General features: G+C 44.2%; 1 protein-coding gene across 4 annotated transcripts in view; it reads left to right on the top strand.

The window, feature by feature from the left end:
- Positions 1–21,534, top strand: part of ASH1L (ASH1 like histone lysine methyltransferase) — a 599,934-nt gene that overhangs the window by 325,836 nt on the left and 252,564 nt on the right. For all 4 annotated transcript variants that reach the window (XR_014972078.1, XR_014972077.1, XM_085637967.1 and 1 more), the window contains exon 8: positions 12,155–12,228. Coding sequence is in view for 2 of the 4 variants with exons in the window: in XM_085637967.1 (XP_085494093.1) it covers positions 12,155–12,228 (74 nt within the window). In the remaining 2 variants the exon portion in view is untranslated. The remainder of the gene's footprint in view (positions 1–12,154; positions 12,229–21,534) is intronic.

Raw genomic sequence — 21,534 nt, 5'->3', positions numbered from 1 at the left:
TTTCTTCTCAGGGACGTCCGCATTTGGGGATTTCCCTGTTGTAGATCTTAGTCATTCCTGAAAATACAAAATGCTCAAGCTTAGTCTCCAGGTACTCACACCCAAAGTGCTTGGGTCATGCACTATAAATGAACTGGCAAGAGACATTGCCTAAACTATTCCTCCTCTCTCACTGGCAGATGTCCCTGACCCTCATCCTAGTGGCTACCAAATGGGGCAGGCAGCCCTGGTTTACCACCCTCCTCGACCTCTCTGTGGTCCTGCATGAGAGGCTCCCCAACCAACTGAACCTCCTCACCCAGAATCACAGAACAGTCAGGCACACGAACCCTAGGTAGCTCAATCTTGCAATTTGGCTCCTGGGGTCTTAGTGTTTGGTTACCTTTACCTTCCTCCGGAGTGCATTGTTATCCTCAGGAAAAGCACAAAGACCTATTACCCATGCTGGCTATGTGGGAAAATAGAAAAGGTTTGTCTACTACTGTCTCCACAGGCACATTGACCCTCTAAATACAGTCGTTCAGGACATTGTCTGCTTTCCCTGCAGACGTCAGGCCTCACCTTCACTTCTGTCAGGCTCCACCTGACAGTGGTTGCCTATCCTTCAGAACAGGGAACACACCTCAGTGTTTAGGGTTTCCATCATCAAGGCCTTTAAGGAGGAACTCAAGCAGGTCATCCCACCTAGGGTGCCACCGCTCCCCGGTGTGGAACCTAAATATTGACTGTACAAGACTCATGAGCCTCCATTCGAGCCACTACTCTCTTGTCCCTGTAAATTTGTTTCCTGGAAGGCAGCCTTCCTTGTAGCCATCACTTCCCTCAGACGTGTTAGTGAGCTTTAGGCTTCAACTCTGGAAGAGCCTTTCTTCCAATTTCACAGGGATACAGTGGTCCTCTGAACTAACCCTAGTTCTCTCCCTAAGGTGGTTTCCTTTTTCCACCTTAACCAGACTATAGACCTACCAGTGTTCTTTCGTTCTCCAGATTCAGTATCCAGAAGGGCTCTTCATACACTCCGTTTCAGAAGGACCCTCATGTACTATGTAGACAAGACAAAACCCTTCCATAAGTCACAGCTGCTTTTTGTCTTTTTTTCAAAATCACACAAAGGCCATGCTCTTTCCAAAGATGGTATAGCACATTGGGTAGTCAACTGTTTTCAAACCAGATACCACAAAACCAAACAATGTTTGTCTATCCCTCAGAGACCCCACTCTACCCTTAAATAAGGGGCCCTAGGACTCTTTTTTTGGGTAACTTTCCTATAGCTGACATCTGCAAAGAAGCTATGTGGTCTACTCCAGGAACTGATGTCATTTTGTGGGAATGGTGCTTGTATAGGCTCCACACATAATTTCCATAGTGTAACGGCGTCAGTGTGGAGCTGCATGGTGCCACCTATTGGCGCACAGAGGTAGTGCTGAAAAATGTTTTCAGACCCAGTGTCATGCCTGGGGAGTATTCAAAAGGTGAGCTATCTGCTATTAGAAGTCTCTTATCACCAAGGGCATTACCAAAGGTAGGTAACTTTTTCTATTGTGCCAAATGTGTGTGCTTACACTAAAAAGACTGCTTGCATTGCACTTTTTGGCCAATGGTCATTACTGTAGGACTGATCTTTTTTTTAACGAAATGTTATAATAAAGGTACTAAGCCTAACATGTTTATTGTGAAAAGGATATGTTAAAACACTAGGCATTTAAGTGTGGAGTGTTGTTACTCTATATTAAAGCCTACAGATACGTATTTTGTTGCATGGAATCTCACAGATTACCTTAGAAGAAATGGTTTTGCTGTTGGTTATCCTGTGTGACAAACCGTGGATATAGACGGTTTGCTCTATGAGAATCCTTGTAAGGGCCTATTAGGAGATATTAGTATATAGCTTGGCTAACTGCATATATTTCTAATTTTATGATCTGATGGTGATGTGTCTGATGGTTGCCTCGTGGAAAGCTTGTGCTAAAAAGGATAGGCCACAGTTGGTTTAGTGACATGCTATAGACCTGATTGGCGCACTGGGAAACATTATGTCCAATGTCATATGTCTGGTATACTTATCATGACCGTTATGATGAAGGTAGTTGAATTATGTTATTAATTGTGAAAAGCATTTGTTAACGTCCGTAATAGTTGGTTGTTATCACATTGTGTTACAGACTGTAGACAGTTGCATGTAATTTCACAGATTACTGTTGTAGGCAAGGGTTGTGGTGGTGGCTTCCCACTCTTTTGACAAAGCCGGAGGGTTTTCACAGTGATGATTCTTGTTAGGCCCTGTTGAGAGAAGTTGAATATTGTTTTGAAGACTGTATTTGTCTACATATTTATAATTTAAAACAATGCATGATGGTTGCAAGTTATTGAGCAATGTGAAAGTCCAGCATTGGCTAAGGTGTAGAGCAAATGGTAAAGGCTTTACCAATTTATTCGGAAAAGTCATGGCAGATTTCATAGGCTGGATCTGTTTATTAGAAGTATTATGACCAGGCCAGTAGGCCTGGCCTACTTATTGTGAAAAGCAAGTGTTAAAGACACCTTTTAAAGTTGGATTGTTATTAAGCCGTGCTAAACGTGTATGCAAGTTATTTTGTTAGAGAGAATTTCACAGATTACCGTAGTAAGCAAGGGGTTTAGTGCTGGAGATCCACCAGAACAAACAATGGTAGTTAAAGGTATGCACCACAATAATCCTTGTTAGCGTTTTGCCTTGCCAACTGTAATTTTGTATATGTGTGTACTTATAATTTTGTATGCGGGAGAGTTGCCTTGTGGAAAGCTGTAATGCTCAGTACAGTAGGTTTGAGTTGCTTATAGTGACAAACTGATAATAAAGGCTACATGTCTGATTGTTTTTATGAAAAGTTACAATAACGGCAGTAGACTTGACCTATTGATTGTGAAAAACATATATTAAAGTAAATAGGCATTTAAGGGTGGGTTGCTATTACTCTCAGTTAAACCCTACAGATAGTTTTTTTGTTACATGGGATCTCACAGACTACCTTAGTTGGCAATGGTTTTGGTGATGGTTACCCCTTCTGGCAAACCATGGATATAGATAGTTTTTACTGTGAGAAACCTTGTTACGTCCTGTTAGGCAAGATAGTGTATTGCTTTGCCAACTATACTTGTGTACATAATTGCAATTACATTTTATGACTGTATGCTTATTGTTGCCTTGTGAGAAAGTTCACTCTCAATACAGAAGGCCCAAATTAGTTATGATGACAAGCCAATGATAATAGCTATAGGCTTTTTTGGTGTGCAGGGAAATGTTATGCCAGATGACAGATTACTGTAGTAGTCAAGGGTTTTGGTGCTGGTTGTACCCTCTGGCAAACCGTGGGTATAGAAGATTTGAACTGTCAGAATCCTTGTTAGGCCCTCTGAGGGGAGATATTTTGCTTTGCCAAATGCATTTTTTGTATGGCTTTTGTTTTTATGGCTATGCCTGATGGTTGCCTTGTGGGAAGACTTAAGCTCAGTATAGGAGGCCTGAGCTGTATTTTTCTCCACAGCCACCACTATTTCAATACTCAAGTTGTGACCTTTGTGTGGTAATAAAAGATGCTCTGAAAGTGCAGAATTCTACACCAGAAAATGGCTACAATTACATTAAAGGACCTAGAAAGATTTTGCCTTATTGGCAGGTAACATTCTATAACCTTAGTAGAGTCTGCTCTAGGTGGGTCTGTGAATACAGTAACGGCTTAGGGGAGCAACTGCCTTCACCTTAGCAATGGAGAAACAGTTGTGACATACCTGGCACTCCTAGCAGCAGTCCCCATCATTGGCGTTGCAAAGAAGAGGATGTCCACCTCGACGTTAAGGCATTCTGCATCAAGGTACATGGCCTTAACAAAGGAGGAGAGAGTGGACGTTATGAAACAGTTTGACTTCTGAAGAAGTGCAAAAAATAGAGCTGGGTTTTACATTCTTGAAAAGAGAACTTCATCTAGTTTCAGTGAGAGTGTTTGCAGTCAATGACAAACCTGTGTCGCGTCTGCCACTTTCCTGTAAACAGTGAACTCAACAGTACTTCTGGCTCAGTGTGGAAAACTGCAAGAAGATTTGCAATCTCTAAAAGGAAAACTAGATTTTTCTTAATGCATGTTGCGGACTAGCTCAGTTTGTCCTCTAAAGATATTTCCACCAAAGATTCATGAGGTGGTCATTGTGGTGGTGCTTTAAAGATCTGTAAATAAACAGATTTGGTCAAACGTACTGAACAAGGAAATGCATAAAAGTAAAGGCAGGGTTGTAATGCACAAAGCTGTAGGATTATAACAAAAAAATTATAATATTTGAAACACTATATATAGACTGAACAACACTACCACTGTCAACAGGTTCATCACTGTTACTGGAAAGAGCCAGCTCAATAGTAGCAGCAACAGAGATTTCGATTGCATTACCAGAAGTATTCAAGGGGAAAAGGAATACAGATACCTGTGGCCGCTTGAGAGAAACTCAGCAGCAGGACCTTAACAATGATTCCCAGACTCCACCTTCAATGTTACCCCGCTCTGAAAGAGAGATGAGGCTGTTAGTTATGTATTGTCAAGATTGGATATATTTGAGGCTTATGACATTGCCTCTTACGAGCTGTTTAGTAAAGTTCAAGGAGTACCACATTGAACACCTGCTACGGAAAGTTCACCTTTTACAAAAAAACAGGTTATAGAACGTTTTCACAGGTCACACAAAATAGAGGTACTAGGTGGTTATATAAAAAGACTTCAGGACTATATTGAACCTAAGGGCAATGAAAAATTCAAAATGTTGGCTCTGCTTTAGATTTTTTTTTTTTTTAAACGATCCGATTTACTGCATGATGCCTATTTTCACAATCTGATAGGGACTTCTAGCCACCGATTTATTACCCTAGAATTATTTCACAGCATCAGACTGGATTCATACATTTTTCATGAGCAGTACTCCTGTGCTTCGATAGGTTGGCGTCATCTGTGCCAGAAGTGACTTGCTTGATGTGTATATATGTGCCACCCTAGCTCGTTGACGTCCGTTCATTTCTTTCTGCGCATATCCAGAGAGAGCTAACCACAGTCACTTTTTGACTGACCATTTGGGATTTTTGTCTACGTTTTTTTTTCTCCACTTAGCTCCTGGTGTGGCACGGATGTCCACAAAGAAGGCTGGATTCAAGCCCTGCGGCGCCTGTCACAGGCAAATGTCAGTGATGGACCTGCACCTAGTCTGTCTCTGGTGCCTTGAGAGCGACCACGACGCCAAGACCTGCGCCATGCACTTCTAGGCATTGAGGGAGCGATCCCTCAAGCTCCCTGCTGCTCAACGTGGGGTGGTCTTGATCCCAGTCAAGAGGAAGGTCCCGGGATCAGGAACAGAGCCACAGATCTTCATCACAGTCAGATTATCCCACAGAAAGAAAAAGAGCAAGAAATCAAGAGGTCTTCAACATCACCCTGTCCGTCAGAGTCATCCGTCGGGACGGAGGAACGTTGTCACTCGAGGCCTGTCTCCACAGTTGAGCCTGCGCATGAGCCGTCTCCGTGCCAGAGTCAGAGCGACCCACGCCTGACTGAGAATTCTATAGGGCCATGCACCTCATATTTGGGCAGCCTGTCCCCACTGAAGTGCATTCTGTCCCGTGGGTTTGGGAAGAGACCCTAATGGTTTACTGCTGGCTGGTCCGCCTCCAGTTGGGCCCCTTGGATCAACAGATGGATCCTGACTGGGCCGGTCATACAACCTTGATCTCCGCCGACCCCGGTCCCATTGTCGATGCTTCTGACTCTTCCCTCCGGCGGCGACGTCCCCATTTTTATCTCCACTCAAACACGGAGCCAGTAGGGCATCATCCAATGCAGACTCCAGTGCCGACTGGAGCCATTCCCTCCAGGCAAGGCCTGAGACCTATTCTTATGGGCTAGGACTTGGGGAAGAGTGGGAGTAGCCACTGGATCCTGAAGAATACCAGCACCTAAACACAAATATGCACTGGTTTGAGAAATTGGTGGATGCCAGTGGACTGGACACCTTCCCAGATACTGGCTTGGTCTCTCCTCCTACCGTAGCTACAGAAGAGGGTGCCACGTTTGCTGTGCTGGTGAGGTGGAGGCTGAGGCCCTCGACCTTCAGTTGCCATCCGTGGCTCTCACGACTAACGTCTTGACAGAGGTGCTTTAGCCGGTAGTCACCCTTCAGAACCGCTTCTCCCATTTAATGAAGCCGAGGCCTCTTTACTTTGCTTTCAGACCGTTATGGGTTACCAGTGGGCGGCAGGACACACCTTCACCTGCACCACTAGGGGTCAATAACATCCGACTGCTGGGTTCTCCAGATTGTCCTAAGGGGCTACTGCCTCCACTTCGTGACTACCCTTCTACCCATGCCACCCACTTACGACAGGCTGACGGAGGACCATCTTTTCTCCGCCAGAAAGTAGTGGCTCTCTTGGCCAAGGGAGCCATAGCGAGGGTGTCCGCATCAAAAGTAGGTCATGGTTGCTATTCTTGCTACTTTCTGGTACCCAAGAAAGATGGAGACGTTCGTCCTATCCTAGACTTGAGCCCTTCAAATTTGTTCCTGAAAAATGGGAAATTCAAAATGCTCATGCTCGCACAGGTCATGTCTGGCCTGGACCCAGGAGACTGGATGGTAGCGCTGGACTTGCAGGATGCTTATTTCCACATCCAACATCCTGCCTGCACACAGACGCTACCTGCTGTTCACGGTAGGCCGCATGTACTTTCAGTTTGAACTGCTAACCTTTGGCCTTACCAGAGCTCCTTGGGTGTTCGGCAAGGTGATGGCAGTGGTTGCAGCTCATCTACGGAGATCAGGGGTGCCAGTCTTCACCATCTTTATAGCTGGCTGTTGAAGGCAGGCTCGTCCCTGGCAGTCATGTCCCATCTCTAGAGATCGGAAGCCTCCTGCACTCGCTGGTGTTCACTATCAACATGCCAAAATCACACCTGGCCCCTTCTCAGATGCTTCCTTTCATCGGAGCTGTTCATCTCAAATGGAGCTCAGGTCTCCTGTATGCCATTCCGCCCATACCACTCCTGCCTAGAGTTCTCAAGAAAATCAGCGACGACCGGGCTCAAGTCATTCTTTTGTCTCTTGACTGGGCTCTGAGAGTTTGATATCCTGATCTGTTGAGCTTGACAATCAGTCCTCTGATCAGGCTGCCCCCTTAAGGAGGATCTTCTGTCGCAGCAGCAGGGGTGGGTTCTCCACCTGAATCTGTCAATGCTCCGCCTTCATGCATGGAGATTTAGTGGCGACAGTTGACAGCTTTCGACTTTCCGCCCAAAGTCTGCAATGTTATTGTGGCAGCCTGGCGTCCCTCCACCAAGGCGGTATATGCCAGCCGTTGGAATAAATGTATGGGATTATGTGCTGAGAAACAGACTGATCCCTTATCTGCTCCCCTTTCCCAGGTTCTTTTGTTTATCCTTACCATAGCCCAGCAGGGCTCTGCATTGGGCACCTTGAAGGGTTATTTATCCGCCACCTCCACCTTTCTGCAGCAGTCCGATCAGCCCTCTCTCTTTAGGTCCCCTATTGTAAATAGGTTCTTTAAAGGTCTACAACACGTTTTCCCCCAGCTCCCTTTGTTATGCCTCAATGGGACCTTTATTTGGTTCTTACTTTCTGAATGTGTATTCCCTTTGAGCCACTTCATTCATGTCCGCTTAGGCACCTGGCCATCAAGACAGCTTCTTTGGTGGCCAATTACATCTACCCGAAGAGTCAGTGAACTACAGGTACTGTCCTCTCAGCCTCCGTACATCTCCTTTTTCCCCGACAAACTGGTCCTTCCTACTCGAGCACCCTTCTTGCAGAAGGTAGTTACCCTGTTCCACATAGGCCAAATCATCACTTTGCCTACCTTTTATGCTCCGCTTCATCCCTCTAAGGAGGGGAGAGACTCCACCGGCTGGACCCAAAAAGAGCATTGTCACTCTACCTTGACCGCACAAAACTGTTCCGGATGGACAATCAACTCTTCGTGGAATATGATGGGGCCAAGGTAGGGAAGGCCATGGAGAAATGGACCATCTCCTGATGGATCATGCTCTGCAAAATCTGTTCAGCATTGGCCTAGTAGCAACCCCTAGAAGGTTTCCAAGCTCATTCTATCAGAGCAAAAGCTGCAACCACTGCATTAGCACACAGTTCCGCTCCTGGGCATCTGCCAGTCAGCAACATGGGCCTCGCTGCACACGTTCATCAAACACTACTGTCTGAACAGTCAGGTCCGTCGGAATGGGCACTTTGCCTGTTCGGCCCTGCAGGACTTTCTAGTTTAAATCGTGTTCGTAGACCTACCTCTGGGAAGGTATTGCTTAGGCATCTATTCTAAGGTAAGAAATCTGCTGTTAGAAGTCTCTATCAGATGAACAAGTTACTTACCTTAGGTAACGCCTTGTCTGATAGAGCCTCTATCTAGCCGCAGATTCCTTACCGACCCATTCCTCCTCCCCGCTCTGCAAACAGATTTCTATGGTCAAGGCTGTTCCTCTTTCAGGGCCCTAGTTTCCCACAGCAGTGGTCAGGGTTCTTCATGGCTCAGCACTCCTGCCATGTAAAGTTGCGAAACAAAACGACTGTCAGCGTGCTGGGGTAGAAGCTATATAGGCAACACGCGCATCACTTACGGCAAGGACGAAGTCAAAGACACCATGCGGTCCCGAAGTATGCTGCCCACCAGTGCGCTGGGGTACTGCTCACAAAAAATGTCCAGATCTTCTCTGACGCTTTGGGATAATTCTAACATAAGGAATCTGCAGCTAGAGTCTCTACCAGATAAGGTGTTACCTAAGGTAAGTAACTTGTTCTTCCAGTCCCTCTGGAGCTCAGAATGTTTTTAAGACTGAGCGACTGTGAGAAAAGAGTACTTCATCTCAAAACTCCTACAGTTTGTCCAGTGACTCAGTCTTCAGTGCATCTCAGCAGAATAAAAGGGATTCACTTCTATCCATATCTAAACGACCAGCAAATCAGTAGTCATTGCTAAGAGGCCCTAAAAGACATTAGCAGAGTTATCACAGATCATATACGCGATCAGATTTTCCTCTACTAGGAAAAGACTGCAGAAAGATCGTTGGCCACATCACAAAGTACTAATTTACAAGACTCTGTCGGGATACTATGAACGCAGACCGAATGGATATGCCATCTTGATTGGAATCTGTTCAAAATGTATCCAAGTTTGGTCATGGAAATGGACGTTTTCCGGTGTGAACCTGTTTTAAATTCACATGCTGTGCCTTATTCTTCCATCTACTGGTTGGGCCAGGATCCTTTCTCTAAAAATACCAAAAAGCTTTTCTTTGGACCTTGATACTATGTATGCAATCACTTCTGCATTGAGGGTAGGCTCACAATGTCTCAGTACTTAATTTCCGTCTTTGGAGTCCATTTCCCAACTTTGGATTCAGTAGTAAAAATGTGATTTCTTCACCCGTGATTAAAATTAAAGAAAACTCTTAATCAGCATTTAAGTTGGTCACTGGAGGGAAACCTCAGCGATCGACACCCAAGAAAAGCCACAAAACTGGAAGACTGATTTTTTTTTTTTGTTTTACAACAAAAGGAGAGTTGGACATTGCATGGTTAGTGGATTTTCACCAATCTTTGGATCCCTTAAGTACATAAAGGTTTATTAAAAGTATTTAAAAGACTGTCTTTAAATTCTGCGTTGTCATCGGAAATGGCCAAGAAATAGGAACACAGAGTTTATCACTTTTGTTTCACTAAAGACCATAGATCCCAAGGATGTGATTCTTGACCGAGCTAAATCAAAAACCTTAAATATCAAACAACATTGAGCATATTGATCTATGTCGCAAGTTAAACAGCACAGTTTGGCATTATTGGATTTCTCATATGAAGATGGTTTGGCTGGATTCAAGCATTCCGTAGAGGCTGAGAGAGAATGGATCCACGAGTCGGATGTCGAAAACACAACTCTGTTATATTGAAACCTACTAAAGGACAGGCCAGAGAAATCTTTTTGATTAAAAGAAAAAAAAAAGCTTAGGTTATATATGACTCAGGAGCATAATTCTTCAGAGTGAGGGTTTCAGACGCCACGTCTAAAACACCATCCATCAAGCCAAAATCCTCTTAGTCAAAGTCAGCAACATCAAAAAGAAGTACCAAATAGATACCAGTGTGGCAAAGTCTGAGGCATCTAGCTCGCGTTCAAAAGAGGATTGGGATGAAAGAAAACCTCAGGAGAAAATGCCTCTTGCTTCAAATAAATGCATCTCATTATTGGTTGATGTAAAACGCAGGTCATTTACTAGAGACATTACACCAGTTATGAAGAAGGAATTCGCTCCTACCCATGCAGTCTGAAGTTTTACAACAAGGCAAAGGCGTCTTTCAAGACTCAGCATCATGTAAAGCAGCAATGCACATAGTTGAAAACAGATATAGAGCTTCTCCCAAGATCCAGTTTATTTACGGAATCATGTCTAACCAAATTCTGTGCTAGTGCGGCTCATACCCCAGCAACCTTGTGAGCACCTCATGATAAAAACTGTAAAAGATGCTGAGAAAAAAATGATGAAAGCAGCCGCTACACAATGGAGAATTGCCAACTCAAATGCATCGCTCAGTAAATGTAGACATCAACAGTGGCTTGCCGTGGAGTAGATTCTACAGCACCTGCCTGATGGGTACAAAACAGAGCCACAAAACGTGATGCAAGACGAAAAGACTAGTGCTCGACCCAGTGGTTACAGTCAGTATATAGCTGGGCGTTCTGCAGACTTGCATGCTTGTGAATTTTGGGTTTTAAACTTGCCGTCCAATCAAATCTTGCCAATGCTGCATAACTGGAGAGAATCTTTTTGGCAGCCGAAGAGGATGTCGCTGGAAAAGAAGAAGCACCTAAAGCTGCAAAGGCAGCCGGGAGGAGCTTTACAAGTTAGAGGTACCTTCTGAAAAAGGTCATCAGGCTTAAGATGTCCTTTCTCAATCTTTCTCTTCTCCAGACACCAATAGGGCGGCCGGGGTACTATCAAATCGCAGACACTGCAACAATTGCAACACTGCTCTGCGCTCCAACCCAACACGCCTTTTGTGCCACAGGTAGAGGGAAAGACAACCAACTACAGAAAAAGTGCAAGCTAAAAAAACACCACAAAAAAATCACTGCATCATGCAACACCCACAAGAGGAGACGTCAGTTTGAGGGCAACATTAACGTCTTCTTGCAAAGGTGGCAAAACCCACCACAGACAAGAGGGTAATAAATGAAACCGGGCCATTCCATCTTTACATAGTGTGAAAAAGGGCCAGAAGGGTTATCTGAGTACTTCACCCAAGAAAACATTAAAGTGGTTTTGCACCTAAATATGATTTGAGCTTTTAAAAGCATTTCCACACTCTGATGTTGTCCTAGTGGGTGTTTTGTACCAGATTGTCCTTTTGGACTTCAATCTGGTCTTCTCCTACCACAGAGTTGTTTTCTTTGTACCAAAGAGGGTTTTGCGCCTCACTATGAAATTGCTCTTAATGGTGACTTGTTTGTGCTAAAAATGTATCCACACCATTGCTGATATTGGCCTCGCTGGTATTTTTGTATATATTGGCTAGAAAAAAAAGCGTAATTCTGTATTTTTCCCCTATGAAACAGCCAAGCCAAGAAGTCACTTTAACATATTTAAGACGTGTCAATTATTTCTTAGTGGTTAATATAGTAAACATAGGCGTTATTTGTCATGTAAAAAAATATATATTATTGAAGATTTCAAACAAATTCTGTTATACCTATCACCTGTTTGACCATTATAGTGTATCAAAACAAAGGCAGACAGACGTCTGGTATTTTTTTTATTAGAAAAGAAGACAACCCTAACCTTGTAAGGATGTAAACCCAAAAGTAAAGTGAAAGAGACACCGTGTTTAATCCAGCACGTGCTGTGTACTGCAGCAGGTTGTGGCGGCCCGCAGGGACGGGGTACCAGGGATGGGCCGTCCTCTGCCTCCTGCACACAGGCCTGACCTTGTTATATGCTATTTGTGTCTGTTGCTGATGTTTGTTTGACTTGCGATGTGCCGGGAATGTTCTCGCCACCTGTCCCCACTCGCGAATTCCTGTCTTTCTTCTGAGCATGTGTTGATTTCTGGACGTTTTGTTCTATTTCAGGCAAGTACCTCCGACAGAAACGGATCGACTTCCAGCTGCCTTACGACATCCTCTGGCAATGGAAACACAATCAGGTACGCAAGCAGCGGCCCGTCCGCGCCCGCCAGGGGGCGACCTTTCCCCCGCGGGGGCGTGCTACTGCTCGGTGACAGATCCCCCGCCTGTGCCCAGAGAGGACGGGCACCTTCATTTGCATATACTGCCAGCACTAGAGCACGCCGTCACCCCGCGCCTGCAAACAGCAGGCCGGCGTGGCGCAGCGGCCCCCGCCTCCTTCCGCACCGGACTCTTATTTTGGAGGCGCGCGCCGCCGAGCAGAGATCCTCTTTTAGATGGGCCTCCTGAGAATTCGTTTGTACTGCCAACTGCACGGAGAGATTTCAGGCCTTATTTTTCTTGGATCCCTCCCAGCAGAGTGGAATTTACTTTTCACTTGCTCCATGAAAATTTCGTACTAGAAAACGGATTTTTCTTTTTACAGTCACGTTCATTTGTTAAATCGTTTCTTACTACGTTGGAAAGAAAACAAAAATGTAGGTGGGGTTTTGAATTTTGAAAGCCTTCTTGTAGGGTTGTTATGCCTAATCTAGGGCTGCTATAGAAGTTGCGCACATGTACACCCAACTTGGATACATGCGCACGCACTGACACTGCGTTCTCATTCTGCATAGAGAACGCACGAGACTGCACGTGTACACATACAACGCATCGTTGTTACATTTGTATAGCGCTTGCTGCTCCCTGTGTGGGGTGTTTGCGCTCTTGCACACCACACCTGTGGAGGGTGTGTGGTCGGAAGGATGTGGTCTTTGGTTTGATCCTGTGTGGGGAGTGGTTCCGTGTTGGGTGTGCTGATTACTGAGGTGCGAGGATCGTGTGCAGTGGATGGAGGGATGTGAGAGAGGCAGTTTATGGTTTTCTTTAAGCCTGCAGCTTTGAACAGCTCTGCAGGCCCGCTGTGGTTTTTGTTATAATCCTACTGCACTTCGCTGGTTACTGCACCGGAATGTCCATTCTGAGATATTTTGTTTAAAGTGTATGGCCCTGAGCCAGCGGAGGCTGGACGAAGGCATACTGGAGAGATCGGCTGGGATGGCCTTTGGTACCATCATTCCCATCTCATCATCATTGTGCGTGATTTACTCATTTAAAGAGCTGTCTGGGGTTGGCCAGCTGCATGTGGCAGATCTCTTCAGTTATTCCATGCCTGCCCAGTCCATTCTCCTCAGCTCGGAGTAGGGTTTTCTTAATAGTCTCCCAGTTATTTACTTTCCTCAAAGGTGAGGACTTTTAGTATTAGTGACATGGACGTCTAGTCACCAAATTGCAAGCGTAGAGCACGTCACCCTTTAGATCCCATTCACATTCACGTCGTAACACAAGAAGTGACCTCACATAACCTTTAACCCTGAAGATATCATAGGAAGTGACATTGTGATCACACTACTCGCTTCTTTCAGTTCACATACAAACATACAGACCTACATAGATGTGTGTTTAGATCTAAGTACATACACTGCATAAATGCACTGCTGTTTGGAATATGGAGACTATAATCTCAGCTCAAATACAGGAAATCAATAAAATCATGGTTGGCCCCATTGCTGGATAGATTTCACCTTAAGTCCATCCATTGTATACAAAGGCAGACTTTACCTGAAACAGAGAAAACATATCTAATGAAATGAAAGAGACATAGAGCACATGGTTACCCGGGGGGCATCCAAGCGCTAATAGCGGTGCAACTTCGACCACGAACGGAGTTTAGGGAAACAAAAAGGTCTTTAACTGTTTACGAAAGGTCAGATAATTCGGTTCAAGGTGGATACAGAGGGGCAAGAGGTTCCACAATTTAGCTGCATTATACGCGAAGCGACACCCTCCACTTCGTGTTTTTCTTATTTTTGGGAGTGCCGCCAATTGCTTGGTATCTGACCTTAAAGACCTATTCAAGCGATAAGGTCGAATAATAGACCTAATGATTGGCGGGCGATTGCCTGAGAGTGCTTTGTGTGTTATACACGGAGCCTTGAACTGGATTCTCTCTTGAATCGTGAGCCAGTGTAGCGAGGCAAGCGCCGGTTTAGCTGAGAGGCGTTTAGAGGTATTCGTGAGCAGACGTGCTGCGCAATTTTGCACAATCTGCAATTTTTTAATGGTAGTAAGTGGGGTTTCCAGATATAGGGCGTTAGCATAGTCAAGGCGTGACAAGATCAGGGCTTGGACCAGCACTCTTCTTGCAGAGAAAGGTAGCAAGGGGTGGATCTTTCTTAACTTTCTTAAAATCCCATAACAACAAGCTGCAACCTTGCGTGCTTGCTCCTTAAAATCAAGATTGCGGTCCAGCCAAACACCGAGACTCTTAATTTGTTCTTTTGGCGAGGGTGGTAGCCCCAAGGAGCTAGGCCAAAATGAGCTTATGCTCACTAAGGTGGGATTACCCAAGAGCATCAGCTCTGTCTTAGCTCCATTAAGTTTTAAACAAGACCTGTCCATCTAACTCGAAACCTTTTCAAGGCATAAGGCCAATCCCGAGCCTGAGTTATCCAGTTGATTGAGTGAGACCACTAGCTGAGTATCATCAGCATAGGTCATGATCTGAATGCCAAAAGGTGTTAACTACTTCCGCCGTCATGTAGACATTAAATAGAGTGGGGCTCAGGGAAGATCCCTGAAGAACCCCACATCTAAGAGGCATTTGCTTTGAGGTGGATTCTTCTTCGAAGACTACAAAGGATCTGTCCTATAAAAAGGACTGTAGCCAGTTTAACGCTGTTCCAACTACTCCTACATTCCTCAGTCTTTAAATTAACAGATGATGGTTCACCGTGTCGAAGGCTGCCCTGAGATCTAATACGATAAGAGCAGCGCAGCCCTCTCCATCCAGAACTTTTCTTAGTTCTTCCACTACTGTCACAAGTGCAGTTTCTGTGCCTTGCTGTGGTCTGAACCCAGTCTGTGAGGAATGAAGACGGTTATTATTTTCCAGAAAGGTTGAGAGCGTACGATTTCCGTGCTTCTCAGCTATTTTACCAATTCTTGGTAATAGTGAGATAGGGCGGTAGTTTGCCAGCACGTCAGGATCTAGATTTGTTTTTTTTTAACAGAGCTCCCACCATTGCCTGTTTCCAGAGGAAGGGCACTGATCCCGTTACTAGCGAAGTGTTTATCACCTCTAAGATCACTTGTGATAAACGGTCCCAGAGACTACATTCAAGATATGAAAGGGGGCAACATCTGTAGGTGCTTCAGATTTAAGTTGACTTAAAATCCCTTGAAGCGAGGTCAGATTCAAACGGGGGGGATTGCCTCCAGTAAACAGTCCTCACAATGGGCTGTCGAGTTAGGTGAAGATGAAGTATGTGGGCCCATTGCCAGAGGAAAGAACTTATAAATAATTGGTATTTTATCAAAGAAAAATTCTGCAATTTGGTTGCAGCGTAGAGTGGTGTAAAAAAAACAACAATAGGGGCGCAGGAGGAGTTAAAAGTGGTTTTGCAATCCTAAAGATTTCTCGTGGGCAGTTTGCCGCCAAAGTGATTTTCTCTGCATAATTGAGGGCTTTGGCAGCTTTTATTTCAAATTTATAGATCCTTATCGCCTCTCTATTTAATTTTGTTAGTTACTAAGAGGTCCTTTCTCCAGGTTCTTTCCAGCCTCTTACTGGACTGTCTAAACTCCCGAAGTTTAGGTGTATACCAGTTATTATGATTAGCTCCTGCTTTATTGTGAGTCCGTTTCTTTGGGAGAATAGTATTGAGTGACGACTCTAGCCAACTATTGAGTTTATAATTTGCAGTGACTGAATTAGTATCGAAAGTGGGGATGGTGTCTTCCAAAATAGTCACCCACGATTTTGTTGGCAGTTTTGACCAAACGCGTATGTGTCTAATGCTTCTCGCAGCCTGAATAGAGACATCCTGCACTGTCCATATAAATGGAATTAGAGAGTGGTCCGTCCAAGGCATTGGAATAGGGTCTTTAACCACAAGATTAGGAATGTTTGAAAAAATGGGGTCAAATAAATGACCTTTGCAGTGGGTGGGACCGCCAACTAATTGCGTAAGCTGGAGCATCTCCAGCCCCTCTACTAATTCCAATATAGGTGAGAGTAAAGTCTCATCAAAATGGAGATTGAAGTCCCCTAGTAGGGTAAAATTAGGAAGAGAGTTAGCCAAACTGGCTACAATATCAGGAAGATCCTTACAGAAGTTGCCTAAAGGGCCTGGAGAACGATATACCAAAATCCCTGAGAAAGTGCTAACATGGGATATGCCAATAGTAAAATAGATGCTTTTACAATCGGGTAGAGGATTCATGGTGGTGCGGCAACTAAATTTAGACCTGGTTATGCTCTACTATATTCAGAGGAAATGTAGGGTGTAGCAACTTCTAGGCCCTACAACTATCTGGAGGAGGTTCTAGCAGTTTGAAGCGCTAGCCAATCACTGGTGCTTGACAAAGAGAGAGAGAGAAGTTCTCTAGTGCACACCCCTGCCTCTACATCAGACCCTCGATAGGTGTCATTACTGGAGTAGGTCCCACATATAATGGGATAATAAGATGTGCTCTATTTACCTCTGCGTTGCTCACAGGGGCTTTTAGAGTTTGTGACATTTCAGCATCATCAGGGCTTGGATGTTGAAAGTGTAAAATTTTGAGATCATTTCAGGGTTTGATTTTTTTTTTTTTGTACCTCAGCTACTGTTTTGTTCTCTTTTGTAATGTTTAGATTAGGTTAGTGTATTTAACTTGGATAGCACAAACCATGCAAAAACAAGGCCGCTTCAAGGCACTTGAAAACAAAACATCACCTCTAAAACAATAACATGTGACCAGACTGATATCAAAATATAATATATTACATTTCATAAGTCCCCAGTAAATATCTGTCTAAAGCAGCTGATACACCTATCTAGGAACGCGAGTTGAAGAAAAGACATTCAGTTTACTCTTAAAACATTGAAAAGTCAGTTGGCTAAATTTACATTGGTAGCTGATTCCAAAACATGTGCCAGCCATTCCAAGTTTCCTACAGCCCAGCTACGGTTGCGCCGCTTAGGGTCAATAATACGGGCATTTAGGTATTCTTCTTGATTTATACATTCGAAAATGTGTTATAACATATCTGGGAGATTTATCATGAGCGCGTTTCCAAGTCATGCAAGGCGCTGTCATTTCGACTTGTGTATTTCATTGTGGCCTGTCAAGTTTGAGTTTTGTTTAGAATGATCGATGTTCAAATCAAATGTCCTTAGGCCATTAATTATAGGAACTACCATTCCAAATGCCATATCAAGATGTTTAGATTTGTCTCTGCACGGAAATAAAGCAGCTATTTCCCATTCTATGACTCTTTAGGCATACTCCCCACAACCTGTAAATAATCATGAATCATAATTCTAGATCATGGCCCTGTACAGAACATTGTTGGCCTTGTAAGTTTCACGCTACCACCACCTACCTGTACAACCATGCAATAACACCTTGAGAAACCATCACCTGAACTAGATTTGTTCATAGAGCAATCAATAGCAGGTTTTCATTTGTACACTGATTAAATAGGTGGTAATTTGCTAGATTGTCACCACTCTGATGGCTGAGTCACAGATGAAACTTAGATTCCGTACATCACTTGGTGGTTCATGAGTGGGGCCCACAGACCATTCAAAGGCTAATGTTCTTAGGGACTTATTACAAGATTTCAGTTTTAAGCCCCAGCTAGTTAACTGGCATGCAAGTCTTAATGTCCAGGAGTTGGATAGTAATCGAACTGGAGTGAGTCACACTTCTGAATACTCCAAAAGGATCTCTGTTTCATCCACATTTGCAATGGTAAGCCATGGGCATAGACAGTTCAAGCCAGTGGTATCCTGTTGATTTTGAACAGTAGGGCAAGAGGACTGTGACCTGTAGGCACTGCATGTTTAATGGTTAAGGCAGTGAGGAAGAACTTGCCTCTGCTGATTAGACACAAATGAACCAATCCACTGTAGGGTCTAGTTGTGCCCTGCCAAGTCTGGATTCAGTCAACTATGCAGTAGTCCATTGTCTAGGGTATCAAAGGTTGTTGAGCTATCCAGTATGCTGAATGCAGGAGTTTAACTATCATCAGGTATCTCTAGCATCTGTTGCCTTCTGACCAAAGCGTCTGAGGTTTGAACATTAATTTACCAGGAGATAATCCAGTTCTTGCAGAAATGGCATACTAGAAACAGGTCTGTCTGTAATCTACCTATTCCCTACATTTGGAGTGGCCAAAGCCTGCTTCAGTGCATCCACATTTATCTCAATTAACTAAAATACATTTATCGAAGAAATTGTCTCCTACGAATCATGTGATATTAACTTTGAGTGAAGCCTCAAAACCATCAAATATAGATCCCGAATGACACTTATTAGCATTTATGCCACTTACATCCAAAGAAACCAGTTGTAATTAGGGAATTTCTTTCACAAGTTGTATCACTGAAGTAGCTACATCATAGGACATTAATCTAGACAGAAGGATCACTTTACACTGTAGCTCAAGGGGCTGTGATATATATGTTTCTATTTTTGTTTTAAACATAAAGATCCCTAGTATACGTACTTGTAATATCTCTGTTGTTTAAAAAGTAACTTCTAGGTGGACGTACATGCTATATTTCTGTGTGCTGCGAAGCAATCGCTCTTTGTAGGTCAGATTGTTTTTTTTACAGAGGCAATAGTGCGCTTTACAGACCTGTCAGATTTTGATTCTCGACCCTAGCTGTAATTCTTCATGCATTACAAGTACACTTGCAACCCAGCGGTAGGTTTGCTTCCTGTGATAGGATTTTGGGTGTTTCAATCAAGCCACCACATCGAATATTATCTGACATTTAGTTTGGCATTGTCCAAAAACATCAACATAACTTTTACCTAAATCCAAGGCTCTAGATGTTGAAACAAAAGGCTGATAAATGGTCTCCAAGGGGCATGAAGATGGGTTATGCACAGTCTGCAATCATCCACAGCACGGCTTTGGCGTTTCTAAGGTATTTGCTCCTACAAGTCACATAACAGTGCACCAGCCTGGGGTTCTGCTAATGGTTTCTCAGAGCACGAGTGGACCTATTTGAAATCAAAAGCAGACACAGATGGGCAAGTAGTGTGTTTAACATCACATTTAGGCATCTCTATGTTAGAACTACATCCAGATGGGAGCAAAGATAATTGTAATTAGGAACAGTATGTCATTAGCAGATTCACACTGCAGTAGCTCGGTATCTTTATCTGTTGTAGATATATACCGACCCCCTACCTCCACCATCTGTGGTTGTGCGTGTCATAAACTGACACGAAAACAACCTTCAACACAAGAGTTTGTGCAATTTGACATTTTCTGTCCATGGTCGATAACCACAATTGTAAGACTTTTGAGAATAGTAAGAATTTGCAGATTCAACCACTGGATCGCAGTATTAGGCACAACGCAATGTATAGTAATCAACCAGCCAAATTAAGGGATGCTGTTATCAAAAACACCAGACTTGAAACTTGGTTGTCCAGTGTTCGGGCGTGACAACAGTTTTGTTTTTTCACTGCTTTCCCAGGTTGGGAAGCAGTGAACGGGTGGACGTTGACCGGCTGCCTTCATTAGGTCTCCTGAGGCTTGAAGCAGGCAGTGGGATGTTGTGATGGGCTACCATATCTCCTATCTTCCCTCGCCTCACTTGTGGGGCTTGCGTTTGAATATAGTTGGGGGACTGAGAAGTACTCTGACTCCAGCTGGCTCCTAGGTCAGTAATTATCTGTGACAGATCTCTGTCTGCCTTGACAGTTGCTCCGAAAACGCAGATACACGCAAGGCTCCTCCTGACCGAGAACTTAGCCCATAGCCCTCTCAATGGGATCGAAAGCCCAGCGGAAGGGTGGTAGAAATACCAGGTATTCGCTTTGACGTGGAGTAGGGTGAAGAAGGCCATGTTGTGCCTGCCTCCCGTTGCCTTTATCAACAGGCACCTTTAAGGCAATGGATCAGCTTAAGGTGGGAAGGCGTTTATTAATTTGGGGGCATAGACGACCTAAGATTTAGGTGGGTTGATCTCAGTAATTGTGAGATTTTCACGTCAGTGCTCCAAGTCACATCATAGACACCTTTGGCTTTGCTTTCATTGTGTAGGAAGTCCCGTAGGTCCACCTGGTGGAAAACGACCACAGCTACTCATCGATAATGCCATATGTTATTGAAAATTGAATTAATTATGGTCATTGCATAGGAAGTCACTGGTGCTCTGGATTAACTTTACTATAACAGCTTAGGGTTTTATATATGGCTTTTAACTGCAGATTACACTTCTTGGTAGCAGTGTGAACAGTCGGTTTTATTTTTACCCAAGTAGATGGGACTTGCTTTATTGACATCATAAGGATGAATGCCTGAGTGGGCATCACTAGAACTGCTGCTTATGCCTCCAGGGCTGGCAGGCAGGCACACACATACATACACAACAGCTGGCCCCTTTCCCAGAGATCATTTAATACAAATGTATACAATTATTCGAAAAATGGAAAAAATAAAAGTGTCTAAAAGACTGCTCTTCTTTTTCCATTTTCCTCGTTTTTAAAGAGGGGAAACATGAAAATGCTTTGCTGAACAGCTGATTTTATTCAAAAGGTAATTTCGACTACTGGGCCTCAACCGTGGTGGCCGAGGTAGTTTGCTACTGGTGTCCTGGGTCAGTCCTGCTGTGGCTGTGCAAACTGGGCAAGTGCAGCCCTTTTTAGGTCTCGCCTGACCCAGCGCATGCGCTGGTCTGGCGAGACTTATTGAGAGGGCTCCAAAAAATGCTACCAGGCCAGCCTAGAGCTACAGTGCATGTGCGCGGCCGCGCGCGCGCTTTTACCGCAATTACTTTTGCGGCCGCATGGCCGCTTTGATGTTTGATCGCGATTTGCGATCACTTTCACGGCCGCTTGGCATAGCCAATATGTCTCGCTTTTGGGACCTTATAAGTATTTAGTTATGCAACTGTTGCATGGCTAAACACTTATAAGGTCCCAAAGGCGAGACCTATTGGCTATGCCAATGCTTGTTGCTCTTGCCTCTGAGGGTGGCAAGGGTGAGCAGTCTCACCGGCTTCTCAGAGAGCTACTGGGGGCAAGAGCACAGAACGCAGCAGCCAACTCACAGAGAGAATAGCAAAGTGTTCGAGTCCAGTGGCTATCATTTATGAAAACAAGAAAATCACACAACAGAACTATAAGACTACTTAATGGAAGAGACGAACATAACAACTACTTTGTGATAGATAATGATCTGTTACACCCCTACTTCCTTGCGTCTTTCCTGTGTCCCCCTTTGATAATGCTGTGGTTGAGACCTGCATCTATAGTCCCCAACACACTGAGTTTTA

The sequence above is a fragment of the Triturus cristatus genome, chromosome 12 (genome assembly GCF_964204655.1).
Source record: "Triturus cristatus chromosome 12, aTriCri1.1, whole genome shotgun sequence".
NCBI classification, from domain to species: Eukaryota; Metazoa; Chordata; class Amphibia; order Caudata; family Salamandridae; genus Triturus; species Triturus cristatus.
The sequence above is the reverse complement of the archived record's forward strand: the minus strand, read 5'-3'. Positions and strand labels throughout refer to the sequence as shown.